Genomic DNA, 20,079 nt, shown 5'->3' with positions numbered 1-20,079 from the left:
CTTTCCACACAACTTAAAGTCCTCAACTATAAAAGCTTTATGAACTGTTAGTTCATAAAGGTGATCTTTAGGCATGAACCTTCATATTCTACTCCAGTTAGCAGACACATAGTTACTAGTCATTAGTTTACTGACTGCTAGATAAACAGTATGATTATCCCTTTGGAGTGTCATACCCAGTATTTTGTTTCTAAATCTCAATTTTTGTTCAAAGCTTGAGTGCCATTACCATTCTAGAGAATAAACTGGTTCACAGTTAATCGAGACCCTGAGACCTGTATACAAAGAAAACTGACATTTAAAAAAAAAAAAAAAAGATTTTTTTTTTTTTTTTAAGGTATATACATGCATGCTTTGTCGCTTAGCTGTGTCCAATTCTTTGTGATCTTTGGACTATAGCCCATCGGGCTCCTCTGTCCACAGGATTTTTCAGGCAAGAATACTGCAGTGGGTTGCCATTTCCTTCTCCAAAGAATATAACTATGATATAATAAGAAATATATATTTGGTCTCTACCCCTCGTTCCTGACACAGAGCTCCTGGTGGTGGTTATGGTGGTTCAGTTGCTAAGTCATGTCTGACGCTTGCAACCCCAGAGACTGTATCCCACCAGGCTCCTCTATCCATGGGATTTCCAGGCAAAAATACTGGTGTGGACTGCTGTTTCCTCCTCCAGGGGATGTTCTTGACCCAGGGATCAAACCCTCCTGCACTGCAGCGGTCTCCCGCATTGCAGGGGTCTCCCACATTGTAGGCATATTCTTTACTGACTGAGCCTCTAGGGAAGCACCTAAAACCCTGTAATTTCCTGAATGATGGAGTGGTAGGAGTATCTTTTGTTCTAATATTTGGTCCTTTAACCCCAAATATAAGAGTTTCTAAAACCCCTGGAATCTCTGGTAGTGATAAGAGTGTCTGTCTGTATGCAAATGAAATGACTGGCAGTTGGGGCCCCTAGATAGCTTCAGGAAGGGTGCTGGTTGCCAGCAAAAGGCAAGGTTAGAGAGTGGTAACTTTCAGCCCCGCTTCCCAGCTCCTGCACTTGAGACTCTTCCAGATCTTGCCCATGTATTTCTTCCTGGCCGTTCCCGAGATTTCCTTTATAAGAAGCCAGTAACAGTTAAGGAAAGTCTTTCCCCAAGTTCTGTGAGTCACTGTAGCCAATTATGGACCCTGAGGATGGGGTTGTGAGAACCCCCATCTGTAGCCAAGTTCTACAGAAGTCGTAGGAAACCTGGGGATCTTTCACTCCCTGTGACTGGCATCTGAAGTGAGAGCCATCTCACAGGACTGTACCCCTCCCCTGAGGGGTCTGTGCTAACGCTGGGTTGTTGGTGTCAGACCTGCTTGGTGTGGAAAACAGACACATTTGGTGTCAGAAGTGTTCTGTGGTGAGAGTGAAGAGTTTCCCTTCAAAAGTCACAGTCAGTTAAGTTTTCTGTGTTTCCTGCCCTGGGAACTCAAGCTGCAGGGATCAAGAGAGACAGTAGCCATCTCTCAAAGAAGGAAGGTTAATGAACTAGTAAAGAATAAACGTACACAGAAAGTCAGGGAGACACTGATCTGAAGGAATTTAATAATCATTGGGTAATTAATCATTCCACTTTCTGAGGTACAAATCCTAAGTTTAAACTAAATGAAAGGCTCATGAAGCCGTTTAAACCATGAAGCATCTGGAAATTTTCCATAATACTCCACAGCAAGTTTGAACACTTTTTGAGAAATTAAATATGTAATTTCAAATTAGGTTGTCTTAACATTTTTCTAAAAATAAATATGACAACCACAACAGAAGCAATTATAAAGATACAATATGAAACAAAAAACAAAAACACACACTTCAATTACTTCAATTTTGATACCTCAGTTTGTGCTAATACAAATGTTTTAATAGTTATGAATATCTATTATGATATATTTCTTAGGCAAAATAAAAAGAGCCTATATACAAGACTGAAAAAATGACACTATAGCTCCAATAGAATGCTTTACAAAATAAAGCTCTAAGAATTTTAAATAGCTTTTCCCTCTGTATTTGCACTAATTTGTACAATAATTTGGAACCATCTATACTTCTGCTTATTCTTATGAAAAAAAGATAGAAAAAATATTTTTCCAGTTTGAAAAAAATGTGAAACAACATATTATTTTTAGATACTCACTCTTTGGTCACACAGCTGTAAAATGTTTGTCACTAATAATTTATTAACATAAATATGTTTTTACCTTTGCTACTGAAATTCCATAGTCCTGGAGAGGTTTAGCAGCCTCATTCAGTTCTTCAAGAAACATAGAAGTTCTTGGAGACTCTAAAATAAGAAATGTTTTATGAATGTTTTATGACTTGCCCCTTAGGAAAAATGAATTTTTAAAATTAAAGCCAAAAGCTGCAAACTGCAAAAGAAATATATTAGTTTGCTCAATTATATGCAACAACAAATAAGTAACTAAACAAACCCAATTACATAGTTTTGTACCCTATTTCCTATTGCCTCATTATTCTTATTTCTAATATTTTTATCATGAAATATTTTCATTTTGTGACCTTAAAAGCTTTCTAAACATAAACTGGACAAATAAATGTTTAATTTAAATGGAACAGTTGTCATTATTTTTCCAAGTTTAATACTATACACAACACACATGTACAAAAATTTCAAAATGATTTTAACATACCATTTCCAAACCCTAAGTATAATAAAGTGTTAGTCACTCAGTCGTGCCTGACTCTTTGTGACCCTATGGACTGTAGCCCGTCAGGCTCCTCTGTCCATGGAATTCTCTAGGTAAGAATACTGGCGTGGGTTGCCAAGAGATCTTCCCAACCCAGGGTTTGAACCCAGGTCTCCTGCATTGGAGGCAAACTCTTTACCTTCTAAGCCACTAGAGAAGCCCTATAAGGGAGCCAACAAATATGTGAATTCACTTACTAATTCCAAGAATAGTATTTTTTAAGGCACGAGAAATTTTAATAGAACCGTGACAATGATCAGTTATGTTCAATAGCTGTATTAATTAATTCAGTATAATTAACAGTACGGTTAAAGCAGAGTATTAAGCATCAGTATTACTCTATTTAAAGTTTTAAAACACTTTAAAAATATTTACATGCTAAAAATATCAAAATGTTTACTTTTAGAAATGACAATGAAATGATATTACTCATAGCTAATTCTCACCTAGTATTTGCTATGGATTAGGGACATGAACTAAGTCACTTAATCGTCATGACAAATTTATAAAACACACACAACTTCCTCATTATGGATGACAAAAAAGACACACAGAGAGATTAAGTGACTTGACCCAGGTCACACAACAGGCGAAGAAGCAAAGTCAGGATTCAAACCTAGGTAGGCATATCACACTAGCAGCTTTAAAGCACATTTTATTAATCCTGACAATAAGTTCTCTCTGAGCATAACGATTAACCACCAATAGAAACATCACAAAAATCATATTAAAATATAAAAAATACTTACCAGCTTGACAAAAATAAACTAAGGTGGCTTTTCCTGGTTGCAATGTACTGAAGAATGTCTGAGGACTCAGCTCTGGAGAGTCTACTGCTGATGTATAAAAAATGCACATCATGACAAAAGAGATGCCAGCTCTAAACACACTGAACCTGGAAGACGTCATCAGCTGAGGCTGTATACAGACAGGAGAATCTATTTTTTTCACTGCTGTGTTCTGTTGCCCAGGACAATACCTGGTAAGCATAGGTATTCGGCAAAGTTGTGCCCCAGGAATTTGTTAAATGAATGAATGAAGTAAAATCTGTAAAAAGAATAATATAAGAAATTCATCTCAGGTTTGATTTTGCTAATACTTTACTATTTCCTCCTAGTACAAATATGAGAGGGGATGATATATAATGACATTGATTTGATAATACTATTAATTTTTGATACAAAAGATATCAAAGATGTCTGGAAAACACAATACTAAGTATATTATGTTTCATAGCTATTTACTGGTGTGTGTGTGCGCTCAGTTGTGTCTGACTCTTTGTGAACCTTTGAACTGTACAGTCTACTAGGCTCCTCTATCCATGGGATTTTTCAGGCAAGAATACTGGAGTGGGGTGCCATTTCCTCCTCCAGGGGATCTTCCCAACTTCAGGGATCAAATCTGAGCCTCCTGCATCTCCTGCATTGCAGGTGGATTTTTACCACTGAACCATCAGGGAAGCCCCACTTACTGGTGTGTGTTAAGCCGTCATTTCTAAGGATTCTAAAATTAATTCTCAAACATTACTCAATCCATTTTTTTTAAACAGGGCATTTAATCATTCTCTACCTAGAGTGGATTTACAATTAATACTCAAATACCAATTAAAACCACTGACATGAAAATGAGATCCAAAATATATGTCTACATTCTTTTTACTTTAAATCCTCTAGAATAGGGGTCCACAATCTCTGGGATCTAATGCCTGATGATCTGAGGTGGAGCTGATATAATAATTATAGAAATAAAGTGCATAATAAATGTAATACATTTGAATCATCTTGAAACCACCCTTCCTGCTCCCCACCCCCATAACATGGAAAACTTGTTTTCCACGAAACTGGTCCCTGGCACCAAAAAGGTTGGGGTCACCTACCCTAGAGGATATCTACTGAAACTATTTAAGAACATTCCTTCCAAATATACATTTAGTAACTTTTGATGGATTTAAACAGTTTAGAAAAGCAAGTAGGTCCTTCAACTCATATTTTAATTCAGTTCTATCTTCTGAACACAGATTTAGTCTATATATCATCTTCTTATTTTCTTTCATGCTGTACTTACTCCCATGCTGTTCTCTGTGTCCACTGTCAGTTCTCTTTTCTTATACTTTTGCTACTTTCAAATTTCTTTTGAACAATTTCTTCTTTCGGGAAGCTTTTCTACTGCTGATATATTTTATCTACATTTAAAAGAACATAGTTTGGGGAAATTAGTTTTTATATTAAACATCATACTTTTAGAAAGTTAAGATACACCAACAGGTATAGGTGAGAATTTTAATTTTAATTTCTAATAGATTCCTTATCTTTTAAGCAAAAGATCACTATGTCAAAACAGGAGACAGGAAAAAAAAAGTAGCAAGAATTACTCATAAGGATAGGAGTGGAACTTTTCAGTAAAGAATGAAGAGATTAAAGAATGAAAAATTTAGGGAAAAAAATCATACTAAATTAGACATTTATCATTTCAGTGGTCATGAAGACCATTTACTCTTCAATTTAACATTTCAGGGGTAATGAGAAACAATTTAGTTCTCAATTTACAATAAAGCTGATAAACTAAAACCCCATATACCTTGCTTTTTCAACACTATAAGCACATAAGGTTGTCTCACGCAACAGTTTAACAGCTACTGTGCAATGTGCCTGGCTCTTTTTTCTTCTGTCACAGTCACTGAAAACACTCAGATGGTGGCTGTTTGTCAGCATAGGTCCCAGATGGGGTGCAGCCCAGAGAACCCCCAGGTGGTATGCAATGAATACATGACAGAGGAAGAAATAACATAGGTTTGTTGTCTTAAACCACTGAGATTGGTGTGGCAGGAGGGGGTGGATTACTGCAGCATAATCTAGTTTATCTTCACCAGTATATAAATCACAAGTGAGGTGCTGCCTTAACAAGAACCCCACACATAGATAGGCTCAGGGGCCAAGCAGCAGGAAACTGTTCTGAGACTACTCATGGAAACTCTTTCTCTTCGAGGAAACACAGAGACATGACCTCAACAAATGATTCGTGTTAAGGAATAACAAAACATTTGATATAACTGTCGCTACAATAATTTGGAAGTGAGAAGTACCTAATGAATTTATGAGCATGTAGTTAGGTTCATGTGGCTAAAGAACTTATTTATGGCCCTAAGAGAAGAGGCTGGAAGACAGAAGATGAGTAGTATGTGATAGTTGCTGTTGATTACGTTTAACGAGGAAATAAAAGAAAGGTACTCAAAGAAGCACCACCATCTAAAAGTCTAGCTGTTCAAAACTTAAAACAATTCCTAAGTCCCCACCTTTGCAGGGTCAGGAAACACACTGACAAAACTGCTCAGCCACAGAAAGAAAGCCATATTCTCCAAAGTCCAACTTCAGATGTGGCCAAAGATGATAAAAATCAAAGGATCTCTTGCAAGCCAAAGCCAAGGACCATAAAGAACTATGCTCTTGGGCATGTGCTAGAATATTAACTGTCACTGGTCTACAGGAGAAGACAATGGCACCCCACTCCAGTACTCTTGCCTAGAGAATCCCATGGACATAGGAGCCTGGTAGGCTGCAATCCATGGGGTCGCTAAGAGTCAGACACGACTGAGCAACTTCACTTTCACTTTTCACTTTCATGCACTGGAGAAGGAAATGGTAACCCACTCCAGTGTTCTTGCCTGGAGAATCCCAGGGACGGGGGAGCCTGGTGGGCTGCCGTCTATGGGGTCGCACAGAGTCGGACACAACTGAAGCAACTTAGCGGCGGCAGCAGCAGCACTGGTCTACAATAATGAGAAAAACACAGAAATTGACTATAAATGTTTAGCAGCTTTTATAGCAATTTCACAAAGTAAATCTGTGGGCTAGTCAAACATTAACTAGTCATTTGATATGCTTTTTTTATTTCATTTTTCTTATACTTTGAGCCCTAGCAACATCTGTCCAGCAAGGTTCCAAAAACGCTACAGTTCAGTGTCTGGTTTATGTCTTCCATTCTTCTCCTCTTCAAATATTATTAATAAGAACACGTATTGTAGTTACATGTCCCTACAACTACTCTATGAATTCAACAGTGTAAGGGAAACAGATAACTTATGAAGTCCAGAGATCATGGCTACTAAGCATTACTCAGAGATCCCAGACTTTGAGCATGACACAGTGACTGAATGGGAGTTAGGGGTTATCTCCACAGGGAAGAGCCAAGGATGAAGTACATACAGGAAGAAGAATATAGTTGTTGTTTAGTCACTAAGTCGTGCCTGACTCTTTGGGACCCCACAGACTGTAGCCTGCCAGGCTCCTCTATCCATGGGACTTCCTAGGAAAGTAGGAAGAGTAGGAGAGTAGGTTGCCATTTCCTTCTCCAGGGAATCTTCCTGACCCAGGGATTGAACCCACGTCTCCTGTATTGGCAGGTGGATTCTTTGAAGTACATATAGGAAGGAGAATGTCTACTCACAGAAATGGTAGAGTGTCCAAATGTTTCTAGGTCTCTACATGTGTTAAAATTCTACTTCTCCACTTCCTCGAGTTAACATATGGCCATGACTTGATTTGGCCAATGAGATGTGCAAACTATCATATGTAACTTCCAAAAGCTTTTAAAAGTCAGTGTGTATGTGTCATGATACACTTTGTCTCTGTCACAATGATTGAAAATACTCAAACTGTTAAACCAAGTCTCAGGAAGAGGGCAACATGGGACAAGGCTCCCAGCCTACTAGTGTTAAACATCTTGCTTTAAACTTTTAAAGATTTAGGGTTGTTATTACACTGTAACCCAGCCTAGCCCTATTTGTTTTAGTAACAGCTAAGAAGAGAGTGACTTGAACATAAAAACATATCCTAGATCTTAAAGGAATATATTTCAAAGAATTCACAAGAAGTTGACCCAATTTCAAGTTAGGAAGATTTTAAAAGGGAAGATGACTCTAAAATGCAACTGACTGTTACCACAACCAGTGCCAATATGAAAAGAAAATGAACTCATGCGCAAATATTTGCCAATACTACACACAGACACCTCCCCACTAAGTGCAGACTCTTAGCCTTTGGATCTGGAAAGAGCCCTCAGTTCTTCAATATGATGCTCTTGGCTGAATAATCAGTTAGTATGTAAGATGTAACTTCTGCCTCATCCCTACACTATAAACAAGTATGCATGCACGGTCATTTAAAAGTTGGGAAAAAGTATGTGACATTTAACCAAGGACAAATACAAGAGGATGACAAACACTGTAAGAAAGGATGCATGAAGTTTAAGTACAAAAAGGGCTAAAGCTTGTAAATAAAATGTTAATGACAAGAGAAGTCTGTTTTGCTCAGCACCAGAATTCTGAGAAAGGAGGAGGAAGTACCTCAGGAGCAAAAAACACTGATCCTCCTGCTAGTGAGAGGTGTAGACAGGATTTGCCCTTCTGTGCAGATGGAGCAGCTGATGGCCCTTTTCAGTTGAAGCAATCTCATCTGGGAACTGGGTCCCATATATAACACTTGGCAAACAGTTCTCCTTACAAAGACCACTGTGTTAATCTCCTCTCCCGAAACAACAATATTCAAGCATTGTACATCAGGGACACATTTCAAATTTTAGGTTTTCCAGGCACAAGCTTTTCTAGAAGACCCTTGGTTAGTTTCTTCTGTAAAGGCCTAAATTCCCCTTATCGTTAAACATAAAACTAACAGTTTCCCCTTTTGAGAAAGAGGAAATCAGCAACTTTAAACATTAAACAAAGATCTGCAGGCATCATTCTCTGGGAAAAGCCACACTTCATATTCTGCAACAAATGGGGCATATAATACTTGCAAAGTTCCTGTAAGAACATCCTGTCGAAAATTAGCTTACTTACAGTTTAACACTGCTATTGGAGAACAGAACCTGTTCACTGAACCAGCCTCCAATAAAATGCTGAATAGATCTCATAAATGATAAATCTCACAGTTTATCATTAATGACCCAAAGGAGGCAATAAAAGGATCAACACATCTCCACTTAAAGAGCTTCCCCGAGGGAGTGAGGCAAATCTTCTATCTACACCTCCCCATATACATGGCCCCAAAAAGGAAGGAGAAAAAGGTGACTATCCTGATTTCCTATGACACTGAAATTAAAAAAAAAAAAAACAAACAAAAAACAACAACTCACAAGCAAAGATGTGAAACGAGTATGTGTGTGTGTGTGCTCAGTTGTGTCCAACTCTTTGCAACCCCATGGACTGCAGCCTGCCAGGCTGCTCTATCCAAGGAATTCTCTAGGCAAGAATATTGGAGTGGGTTGCCATTCCCTTCTCCAGGGGATCTTCCTGACTCAGGGATCGAACCTGTGTCTCCTGTTTCTATAGCATTGGCAGGCGGACTCTCTACCACTGAGCCCCCTGGAAAGCCCATGTGTGGTTTACTCTCACTTTGAGTAGAGAATTTCGGGAAAAAAGAAAAACCCCTTCATGGAGAAAATCTATTCATGACCTGATTCATTGATTATAAAACATACAAAAATAAAATATGCCAGAAAATAAGTGGCTTTCCTGATTTTGGCAAGTGCCTAAAAGCACATAACTCTGAATCCATGCTTAATTGATGTGCTTAAGCACATTGCTGCTGCTGCTGCTGCTAAGTCACCTCAGTCGTGTGCGACCCCATAGACGGCAGCCCACCAGGCTCCGCCATCCCTGGGATTCTCCAGGCGAGAACACTGGAGTGGGTTGCCATTTCCTTCTCCAAAAGCACATAACTGCAATCAATTAAGTCACTGGGGCGAGGAGCTCTCTGAACCCTTTCAAATCAGTGTACTGGCCTAACCACATTCTCTATGAATACATGAGGCAAATGCCTTATGCTGCAAACAAACAAACAAAGATCCTTCTGTAGAGCACTGATGTTGGATTAGGCCTGTGAACTTCTCACTCCAAGTTTGCCCTCCTGTAGGCTGGCTGCACCGCACAACCTGCTCAGCTGAGTGTTTCATCTGAGGGATCTTCACAGAACAGTACCAGACCTCAACATCCATCAGTTTGTCGGCACACCCTATACAGAACTCAGAACACACCAACATGTGGTGCCTGGCTGAACTGCTGTCCCACAATCTGGAGACTTTTACTTTCCCTGTGAATCTTTTAGCTAGGAAAGAAGGCAGCAACACACTTCTTAGGATGGTGAGTTAGGAAAGGCTGACTCTTAGCTACACAAATAAATGTAGCAGTGTCTTTCACAGGGATACTTAAATAACCCATTCTAAGGGGAACACAAATGATTCTCTCATCATTTTGCACTACTTTGCTCATTTTGTTACCAAACAACTCTCCTCCCCCCCAAGTCAACAAATATGTCAGTCCACTGTATGTGGGAAGATCTATTTACTCCTCACTTATTTACAGCATTAAGTAATATAATACAGCATTTGTTTCCTTATCTCTGAGCCCTAGATACAGCTCAACCATCCACCCACACACAGGTCCGGTCTTTGAAGGAATACATCTGGAATTTTAAAAGCACAGACTATTACCCTTTTCCTCTCCAGACATCCATCATATACTTAAAATTCTGATTGTCTCGTTTTGCCTAACTTAACGCTCACAGTATCTTTCCAAATTCTAAGTTTTAAACGCCCACTTTCTCCCTACTCAGAGACAGCTTCCATACCCATCCCATTCTCTTTCCACTCCCTTCCCATATCCCATTCCACTCTCTTCTGGAACTTGTCCTGAGGGAGGGAAAGGTCTCTTACTTAGACCTTCCGTTCAGCCTTCGCCTCATTCCTCCCCACAAAGGGCTCACTTTTTATAGGCGCTCACGCTAGGGAAAAAGAAGAAAACAAAACAGAAGCATCCAGGTGAGGCCCTATTTAAGCCAAACTCCACAGCCGGGTGGTGCGGTCATTGCTGAGGTAGACCCACCAGGTCCGAATGCCGGCAAGCATCCCTGCTTGCAGATACCATAGCCCTAGTCTCCAGGACCCGCGCTGCCACCTACGTACCCGAGACCTGAGGACAAGACTTGCCGGCTGGGATCTGGACTGCGGACCGACAGTTCCCTCCACGTGAAGGATGAGAGCCAGAAGGCGGGGCCGTGCTCTGCCTGCCCAGTAACCGCGAACCGCTCCCCCTACCTGAGAGCTCACTGTCCTCCCGCCTCCGCAGCAGCAGCCTGCACCGCTCATCTGAGTCGGACGCCTGAGCAAAAAAACAACCCACGAGGCTCCTCCCTGTCCTCGTGGGCCTTCTGTGCGGCCTCTCCAGCCAATGGGAAGCGCAGGGGGCGGGCAAGAGCCACCCCGGTGACAGGCGACGTCTAGTCCGCCCGCCAGCGCGAGTAGGCCGTGCAGTAGATGGGCCAATCGGCAGCGTGTTGGGGAGTGAAGGGGAGGGAGCAGGCGGGGAAAGCGAATGCCCAATGAGATCGTGGGGTCCCTGAGCGACGGGTCCTATGGCCTGTGGTCTTCCGAGCGCGGCGCCCAGGGGGCGTGCCCTCCTGGGCCAATCGGCTGGAGCCCAAGGTGCGGAGCGAGCGCCTCAAATGCTCGGGTTTCTCAGCTGATTGTCTCCAGCGGAGAGTTGTTTTTTGCATCTACCGAGCCGAGCCGGAGCAGGAGGAGCCGAGACCCTCGGGGGTGGGGGGCCGGGGAGAGGAGGCGGGGTCCGAGGAGCCGCGGCTGCTCTCCGCGGGGCTCTGGGTCCTGTCACGGCGCTTCCTGGGGTTGGAGGTTGGGGTGGGTGGGGGGTCAGAGGGACATCCTTCTCCCCCTCGACGGCGGCTCCGAGTCCGGCCCCTTCCTTCCCGCGCTCTTTCGCCCGCCCCCCAGCCCCCTCATGAGGGTGTCCGTGCCGGGTCCGGCGGCCGGCCGCGAGCCCTCGACGCCCGGCGGGGGCGGCGGAGACGCGGTCGCTGCCGCCTCAGGCGCCGCGGTGCCTGGCTCGGTGCAGTTGGCGCTGAGCATCCTGCACGCCCTGCTCTACGCCGCGCTCTTCGCCTTTGCCTACCTGCAGCTGTGGCGGCTGCTCCTGTACCGCGAGCGGCGGCTGAGTTACCAGAGCCTCTGTCTCTTCCTCTGTCTCCTGTGGGCAGCGCTCAGGACCACCCTCTTCTCCGCCGCCTTCTCGCTCAGCGGCTCCTTGCCCCTGCTCCGGCCGCCCGCTCACCTGCACTTCTTCCCCCACTGGCTGCTCTACTGCTTCCCCTCCTGTCTCCAGTTCTCCACGCTCTGTCTCCTCAACCTCTACCTGGCGGAGGTAAGGCGGGAGGACCGGCACGCGGGGCCGGGCGGGAGAGTGGGGCCGCCGCGTTTCACTCGGGCAGAGGATCAGTGGCGGGTTGAGGGGGTGGGGTGCGGACCGGGAGAAGCGGATCCGAGAGCAGTCCAGGGAAACTGAGGCACGCCTGGAGTGTGCGCCAGGTTTCTGGCCCTAAACTTAAGCAGCCGATTGATTCGACTACTGAGGGGTTTGGGGAGTTGGGGGTGGGGGGGGCGGGTGGTGAGTGAGAGTGTGTGTTCAGACAACTTGAAACAGCAGGACCAGCCTTTGTCTGGCGTTCTGGCCCTTGTAAGCGAAGGTGTCGGTGTCACCGACAAAGTGGCATCGCAAGAAGTAGCAGCCGGGGTAGCTCTGCCTAAGCTGGACTCTGTTGAGAGAGGTTGGATGCTGAGGTAGCAGCAGCTCTGCTGAAGCTGGACTGCTGCCAGCCATTACGTCACCAGGCAGAGCTGTTCCTCTGCTATTGTTACTGCGTTTCTTTTATTAGAAGCTTATATTCCCTCCTGCATCTCCTTACCCGGGGCTCGATAAGCCTCACACAGATTCCGTTCGATAGTTCCCCGGCAGGGTTAATAATCAGTAACCAATCCCGAGGGTCAGTATAAAGACCTCCGTAAAGCCCCGAGTGTGTTTGCCCCAGTGGCTTCATGCCTCGACTATTTATTCTACCTCCTAAAGCCTAGTCTTTTTTATTTTTTCCAGCTAATTAAGAGAAAATACTAGTTTAACCTGCGCCTATTGCAGAAACAAACCACCAAACTGTTTTTGCAATAACTTGCTTAATAGCTGGCACCTAATCACACCCCCTTTCTCTTTTATGAGGAATTGCTGGTTGGTTTGCATTGTTCTGCAGCGCTTAGGTATTTGACCCATTTCAAACAGGTTTGAGAGTGTAAATTTATCAATCATGTGTGCCAGCTAGTGGTATTTAAGCCACGGAATTTTGAGAATTACCAAAAAAAAAAAAACCACCAACAACAAAAAACCACCCCACTCCCCCCCCCCCCCCCCTGCAAAAAAAAAAAAAAAAAGCTTAAGGAGGGGAGGAAACAAGGTGACATCATATGCTTAATACTGACTAATATAGAACAATATTGGTCTATGCAGCTAATCCTCTCAAAGGCTTTTGGAGGTGATGAGAATTAACATGGTTCTGAGCAAAAGTAAAAAACATTTGAGGCAGATTGTGTATTTGTATTTCCTGCGTAAACCAACTCTTCTCCAGTAATAGCTATGAAGTTGAATGCATAATTTTAAAAGCACAATCATAAATTCAGCTTTTTACCACACTAAAAACAACAGTTAAGAATATGTAACAGAATTCCCAATCATTTGGAAGTCCAAGCAATACAGTGACAAAAACCCAAACAGTAAGCAGAAATAAAAAGCATGGGTAAATAAGTCAAATAAACATGCCATAGTCACATCATTTATTTGCAGGTGTTCTGATCTTCTGGTTGTTGCTTAAACTGTTACAGTACTTCAGTCCTTTATAGTTAAGCTGATACACTGTATTCTCCCTGGCAATTTCTGATACACTACCAGCACATCTCATCACTAAAACTTTGCTCTAGCTTCAGATATAGTTTGCCTGAGCATGATTAGCAGTCCTTAAGCCATGCATATCAGATAATTTGTTTTTTCCTATACCATTTTGACTAACAAAGTCATATTAATGAGGCATTGTAAAACAGTTGGGCATTTCATAAGTAGCTAAACACCCTTTTACTTTTTCTTGAAATATAACATATACCATAAAGTACATAAAGCTTACATATACAGGTAGGTGAAATTTTATATATGCATACACTCTTGTTACCACCACCCAGATTAAGATATGCATCATTTTCAGTGCCCCGGAGGTCCCCTTGGAGAAGGCAATGGCACCCCACTCCATTACTCTTGGCTGGAAAATCCCATGGACGAAGGAGCCTGGTGGGCTGCAGTCCATGGGGTCACTAAGAGTCGGGCACGACTGAGTGACTTCACTTTCGCTTTTCACTTTCATGCATTGGAGAAGGAAATGGCAACCCACTCCAGTGTTCTTGCCTGGAGAATCCCAGGGACAGGGGAGCCTGGTGGGCTGCCGTCTATGGGGTCGCACAGAGTTGGACATGACTGAAGCAACTTAGCAGCAGCAGCAGGAGGTCCCCTTGTGCCTTCTCCCAGTCATACCTCTCACCCTAAGGTAAATACAAATTGACTAAACATTATCACAATAGGGAAAAAGCATCTATATTTAAGCTTGAAATTCTGAAAGTATACTTCTACAGCGTAAACTACAGAATATCCAGATTGGATTTTCAGACTTTTGATTGCTGTTATTCCAAGCTAGTGAGGAAGATATTTAAATGTCTAAAAGTCTTCCTATTAAATGGATATCTTGTTTGTGTCATGTACTTTTTAAAAAACAATAAGGTTCTATTATCCTAGAAAACATAATTTGGAAAGAAGCTGGGCTAGTTTTTTTTTCCTTTTGGAATGTCTCCTAGAAAGAGTGTAAGTTGTTTGTCTATCCTTGTCTTTTTATAAAACGATTTTAAGACACATAACTACACTTAAAAGAACATATTTTTACCTATTTAAAAAGAGACATTTTTAACCAGAAATCATTTCCATATTCAATAGAAAAAATACAAAGGAATCTGTATTTAAAACAGTTCAGTTCAGTCACTCAGTTGTGTCTGACTCTTTGAGACCCCGTGGACTGCAGCACACCAGGCTTCCCTGTCCATCACCAACTCCCAGAGCTTACTCAGACTCATGTCCATGAGTCAGTGATGCTAACCAACCATTTCATCTTCTGTTGTCCCCTTCTCCTCCTCCTTCAATCTTTCCCAGCATCAGGGTCTTTTCCAATGAGTCAGCTCTTCGCATCAGGTGGCCAAAGTATTAGAGCTTCAGCTTTAGTCCTTCCAGTGAATATTCAGGACTGATTTCCTTTAGAATTGATGGTTTTGATCTCCTTGCAGTCCAAGGGACTCTCAAGAGTCTTCTCCAACACCACAGTTCAAAAGCATCAATTCTTCGATGCTCAGCTTTCTTTATAGTACAGCTCTCATATCCATACATGACTACTGGAAAAACCATAGTTTTGACTAGACAATGTTTGTTGGTAAAGTAATGTCTCTGCTTTTTAATATGCTGTCTAGGTTTGTCATAGCTTTTCTTCCAAGGAGCAAGTGTCTTTGAATTTCATGGCTGCAGTCACCATCTGCAATGATTTTGGAGAAGAGATTTTGGAGCTCCCCAAAATAAAGTCTCTCATGGTTTCATTTCCTCATCTATTTGCCATGAAATGATCGGACCAGATGCCATGATCTTCGTTTTTTGAATGTTGAGTTTTAAGCCAACTTTTTCACTCTCCTCTTTCACTTTCATTTTTACCAAGAGGCTCTTTAGTTCTTCACTTTCTGCCATAAGGGTGGTGTCATCTACATATCTGAGGTTATTGACATTTCTCCCTGCAATCTGGATTCCAGCTTGTGCTTCTCCAGCCCAGCATTTCGCATGATGTACTCTGCATATAAGTTCAATAAGCAAGGTGACAGTATACCGCACCGGAATATTCCTTTCCCAATTTGGAATCAGTCTGTTGTTCCATGTCCAGTTTTTGAGTTCAATTTTATATCAATTCCAAGTAACTGGAAGAACTATTGATCACTCTGAACGAATAAGGCTTTCCCAATGAGTTCTTTGTATTACAGCAGAGTGGTAGGGAAATGGTGGAATGTCTACATGGTGACAAATATAAAACTTAACATTTGACTTTTTTTTAAACCAAAAGACTCATACCTGTTTTAAATAGTTGTGTTTCTTGATTACCCAATCTGTTGTATTAAATGCCAGTTTCATTTTACTTTTGACTTCTTTAAAGTATTTGTTGTATCCACTTCTCACTGATTAAAAACATATAGCAACCCACTCCAGTGTTCTTGCCTGGAGAATCCCAGGAATGGGGGAGCCTGATGGGCTGCCGTCTATGGGGTCGCACAGAGTCGGACACAACTGAAGCGACTTAGCAGCAGCAGCAGCAGCAGTAGTAGTTTAAAATTAAATTGTAATTTAAAGACTTAGTTACAAAGAACCGTAGAGCAGTATAAAAATAAGGTTTGTAAAACAACCATTACTACTTCGAATACATTGTGGTAATTATTCTAAAAATAGGTTTTCAAAAAGTTAAGATTGCCTAAACCACTCTTTCTTTTCTTGACCATACTTGAATGGAATTCAGGTAAAGGGAGGTAGCCCTTTCTGAAATAATTAGAATTATATACTTATCTCCTGGAACAAATAGTTGGAAAAAAATAATAAACTAAGTTTAAAACACCTATTGAACTTTTTCCAGCATGATTAATAGAACATGTACTTTACCAAAGAAAAGTTCGCACTCCTGTACTTGTACCAGAGAAGGGTTCAATCTTTAAAACAAATTATCTGATTAAACATGCTACCTACCATTGGAACAAGTAAAAGGACTTAAAATGAGAGTTGATAGTATCTTTGCAGTGTTGTTGATGCATGCCAAAATCAATGAGTTCACCTCCACGACCCATATTGACATGTTTTCCTTGCAGTTTTATAACATGAGTGCCAGTTGCTTAATCACAATAAAATGCAGTTACTAAATCACAATGCCGGTACAGCTAGGAAAATTAAATTCAGAATCTTAACTCTTACATACATGGCTGCTGTCATTGTCCCTGACATTTGATGTATTCTTCCAAATATTGATGGAATGTCAGAGAACATGATGGAGTTCAACTTAACAGGTACTTTCATTTTGTTATAATGGTCTGATTTCTCACAAAAGTACTTTTATCACCTAAAATAGAAACTCCCTAAGGATAAGAAATTATTTTATCATATTTTAAACTCATAGAACAGTAATGAATATATTTTTGGATGACAATCTTGAAAAGACCAAAATCTTGAAAATATTTAACCATCTAAAATTTGAGAGTTAATTTGGATGAATATATGAGGTAAATTATTTGTGTACTTCCTGAGATCTTTATATTTTGTGCCTAAAACATTGCCTGTGATATGAATGCTAAGATTCTCTTAGATTTTCTTGGTTCAGTTAGTTACTTCTGATTACTACAGGTAAAATCTTACTGATGAAGTTGCTTTAATATATTAGAGTTTTACTTAGCAAAACTATTTTTATATCATGGCAAATGGCCCATAATAATTAGGGCTTTGCTAATTTGGTTTTAACAAATTCTATTAAACAGAAAAGCCTGCAAAACAAATTAAGTCTCACCTCATGAGTCAGTTACTATCTACTGGAAACTATACTTTTCTCAGTGTTAGATTTTTATCCATAACTGTGATTACAAACTGTTTTTATCCAAATCTACTAAACTGTTCTATCCGTTAACTAGATTCTATTTTTCTTGAGAGCATCTGTAAAGCAAGAGTTTGAGATACATTTCTATGGCAAAGACATGATTACAATGTCTTACATTCTATGTGATTTAGTATTTTCAAAGCACTTCACAACACATGTCTTCACAATCCCTATGAAATAGGTAGGTATGAACAGTGTGATTTATCCAAGGTTTTATGTCTAATATGTATCAGAAATGAGACTACTGTATAGCCCATGAGCTATAAAGTCTTGTCAAGTGGTCTCCTGCCTATGAACTTTTATGAATACCATTTATACTGCTTATTATTCAGTGTTCGCTGTTTATCTTGCTTTCCCATTTCCCACCATTTCAAACCTTTTCCACTCTTCAGCAAACTTTCTTCCTCCTTCTTACTCAGCTTATGACCCTCACCTCCTAGTTTATAGAAGTAGAAACTAGGGCCATCTGGAAGAACAAAGACTCAGAGAAATGTCTTAAAATGCTGCAGAGAGCATTTAATCCCTTTCAGTGAATGATTGAGTTTGTAAGTGAGGAAGTTCTTCAGAGACAAGAAGCCATAAAAAAAGAAGTGAATGTGAAATTGTAAAGTACCACACAGATGTTTGTCTTGGGTTTTGGGGGTGGTTGCTTGCTGCTTCCTGCTAACCTAAATCCTGAATTTCAGTGTCTTGGAGTGACAACACATTGGTATGAAGAGGTGACATTGGAGGCAATACCTTGTGGTGAGGTCTAATCCGAGAACTCCTCCCCTCCAGTTAAAGGCTAGAATTCTTGAAATACACATCTTAAGTACATGAATTAGGGAGAATGAAAGGTTTTCAGAGGTTGGTGGTGGAATTTGTGCTTGTCTCTGCCATGGCTCTGGGTGAAGGAGATACAAATTGAGGGAAAAGGTCTTCTCTGAAAATGCATAGCAAGCTTATTCTCACACAGGTTTGAAGCCTGATATCACACTTCTTTGATTTTAGAGGAGGAAAAAGCTCAACTGGAAAAATGTAGTTTAATGTTACCCTGACTTGGTGGTAACCTCAAGCACCTGGAGGGAGCAAATCCAAATAATCTGTTGAGAAGTATACTATAAACCCAGAATTCTGACAAAATTCAAAGGAACATGAGCTCAAAATGAAAAATCACTCTGAGGACTCTTCCTTTCAAAGATCGAAGATGTCAGAATTATCAAACATATAGTATAACATGTCTATTTATTTGATTTAATAAGGTAACACTATTGATACATGATAAATAATGTAAATTAACTAGGCACATTTGGAAAGAAATAATTTTTTAATGAAAAAACAATTTAAATTACAAACTGAAATGAACTGAACAAATTAAATAGCTAAAAATAAATCATTAAGCTGAAAGATATGAGGAAGAAATCACCCAAAATATATCTCAGAGAAGTAAAAGACGGAAAATAAGAACAGAGATTAAAGAATTAGTATATAATGTATTGGAATTTTACAGAAATTACTTTAAAAAATAATGACTTAGAATTTGCCCAGATTTATGAAAGATGCTAAATTTAAAATTCAGAGAGCAAAAAAATCCAAGACAGGTTAAAGGTAAATGAACAAAGAGTAATATCTTAAAATGCCAAAGATAAACTGTGTTTAAAACAACTCGATACAGATATTACAAAAAAAGGAATGAAAATTAGTTTATTTTGGCATTTCATTAACAACTAAGGAATCCAGAAGATGGTGAAACATTTTAAAAATGCTGAGAGAAAATAACCAGCAACCTAAAATTTTGCTCACAGTAACACTGTCAACAACAGGGGAAAATAGAAGCCATGTTGGGGTGACATCAGCAAGATAGTGATGGACCCTCCATCCCCCTACAAACATACCAATTCAGCAACAATTCACAAATTCCCTGTGTGAGAAATCCAGAAATTAATAGAAAGTCTCCTGTATAGCAGGTGAACACAAAACAAAGTCATCAAAACCAGTGAGGAGGTTTGGGACAGACTCACATTAGAGTCCCTGACCCCAGCGCAGTGCCATACAATTGGGACGAGACCTAGCTCTGAGCTGCTCCCAAAGGAAGGGGTTAGTTCATATGTCCAGCACCCCAGTGTTTCGTAGGGTGCTCCCCAGAGGTGAGCACCCTTCTATCTTACCAGTCTTGGAAGTCTGAGGTGTCCAATACAGTTTAGCTACCTGGAGGAGAATGGGGATAGCACCTTCGACTGGCAAACAATATAGCTCCCCTACTTCCTCAGCAGAGAGTGAAGAAACCTGGGCTACAACTTCCTGCTACTCCCTGAGGAGGGAAAGAGTTGATCGAGGGCCCCAGAGTCTCTGGAAAAGTTGGTTGATGACAGTATTCTGCTGTTCATGCCAGTCCGTGAAGATTGGGGGAGATACCTATTTTGTATAATACCTATTTTTTGTATAATGTATTATAATGTATAATACCTATTTTGTATAATGTATAACTAATGCAGAGAGTTGAGACTGAGGAAAATGAATCAAAGATGTTTCAAACAAAACAAAATAAATATCCAGAAACCCCAATGAAGCAGAGCTATATAATTTGCCTGACAGAAAATTCAAAATGACTGTTATAAGGATGCTAACCACAGGCAACAGACCAAAGCATGAACAGTTTCAACAAAGCAGAACTTCAAAAGAGATAGAAAATATTAAGGCAGTTTCTCATCATCCAGTTATAGGACTTCACACTTCCACTACAAGGGGCATAAGTTCAATCACTGGTCAGGGAACTATAATT

At 40.8% G+C, this 20,079-nt stretch overlaps 2 protein-coding genes across 3 annotated transcripts in view; one reads left to right on the top strand and one right to left on the bottom strand.

Annotated features, from left to right (window-relative positions):
* The window catches only part of TXNDC16 (thioredoxin domain containing 16), a 96,733-nt gene extending 85,846 nt beyond the window's left edge, over positions 1 to 10,887 (bottom strand). The window contains exons 1-4 of one of the 2 annotated variants that reach the window (XM_012180726.4): positions 10,690 to 10,887; positions 4,798 to 4,915; positions 3,483 to 3,780; positions 2,227 to 2,309 (exon numbers count right to left, since the gene is read on the bottom strand). In XM_012180726.4, coding sequence (XP_012036116.3) covers positions 2,227 to 2,309; positions 3,483 to 3,723 — 324 coding nt within the window. In that variant the 5' untranslated portion in view covers positions 3,724 to 3,780; positions 4,798 to 4,915; positions 10,690 to 10,887. The remainder of the gene's footprint in view (positions 1 to 2,226; positions 2,310 to 3,482; positions 3,781 to 4,797; positions 4,916 to 10,689) is intronic. The other variant, XM_012180728.4, reaches the window with a different exon arrangement.
* Positions 10,888 to 11,352: 465 nt separating this feature from the next.
* Positions 11,353 to 20,079, top strand: part of GPR137C (G protein-coupled receptor 137C) — a 56,606-nt gene continuing 47,879 nt past the window's right edge. Inside the window, exon 1 of the mRNA XM_027971494.3 lies at positions 11,353 to 11,941. Coding sequence (XP_027827295.1) covers positions 11,522 to 11,941 — 420 coding nt within the window. The 5' untranslated portion in view covers positions 11,353 to 11,521. The remainder of the gene's footprint in view (positions 11,942 to 20,079) is intronic.

The sequence above is a fragment of the Ovis aries genome, chromosome 7 (genome assembly GCF_016772045.2).
Source record: "Ovis aries strain OAR_USU_Benz2616 breed Rambouillet chromosome 7, ARS-UI_Ramb_v3.0, whole genome shotgun sequence".
In the NCBI taxonomy this organism is placed as follows: Eukaryota; Metazoa; Chordata; class Mammalia; order Artiodactyla; family Bovidae; genus Ovis; species Ovis aries.
Note: the sequence above shows the minus strand (reverse complement) of the source record. Positions and strands in the feature narration are given on the sequence as shown.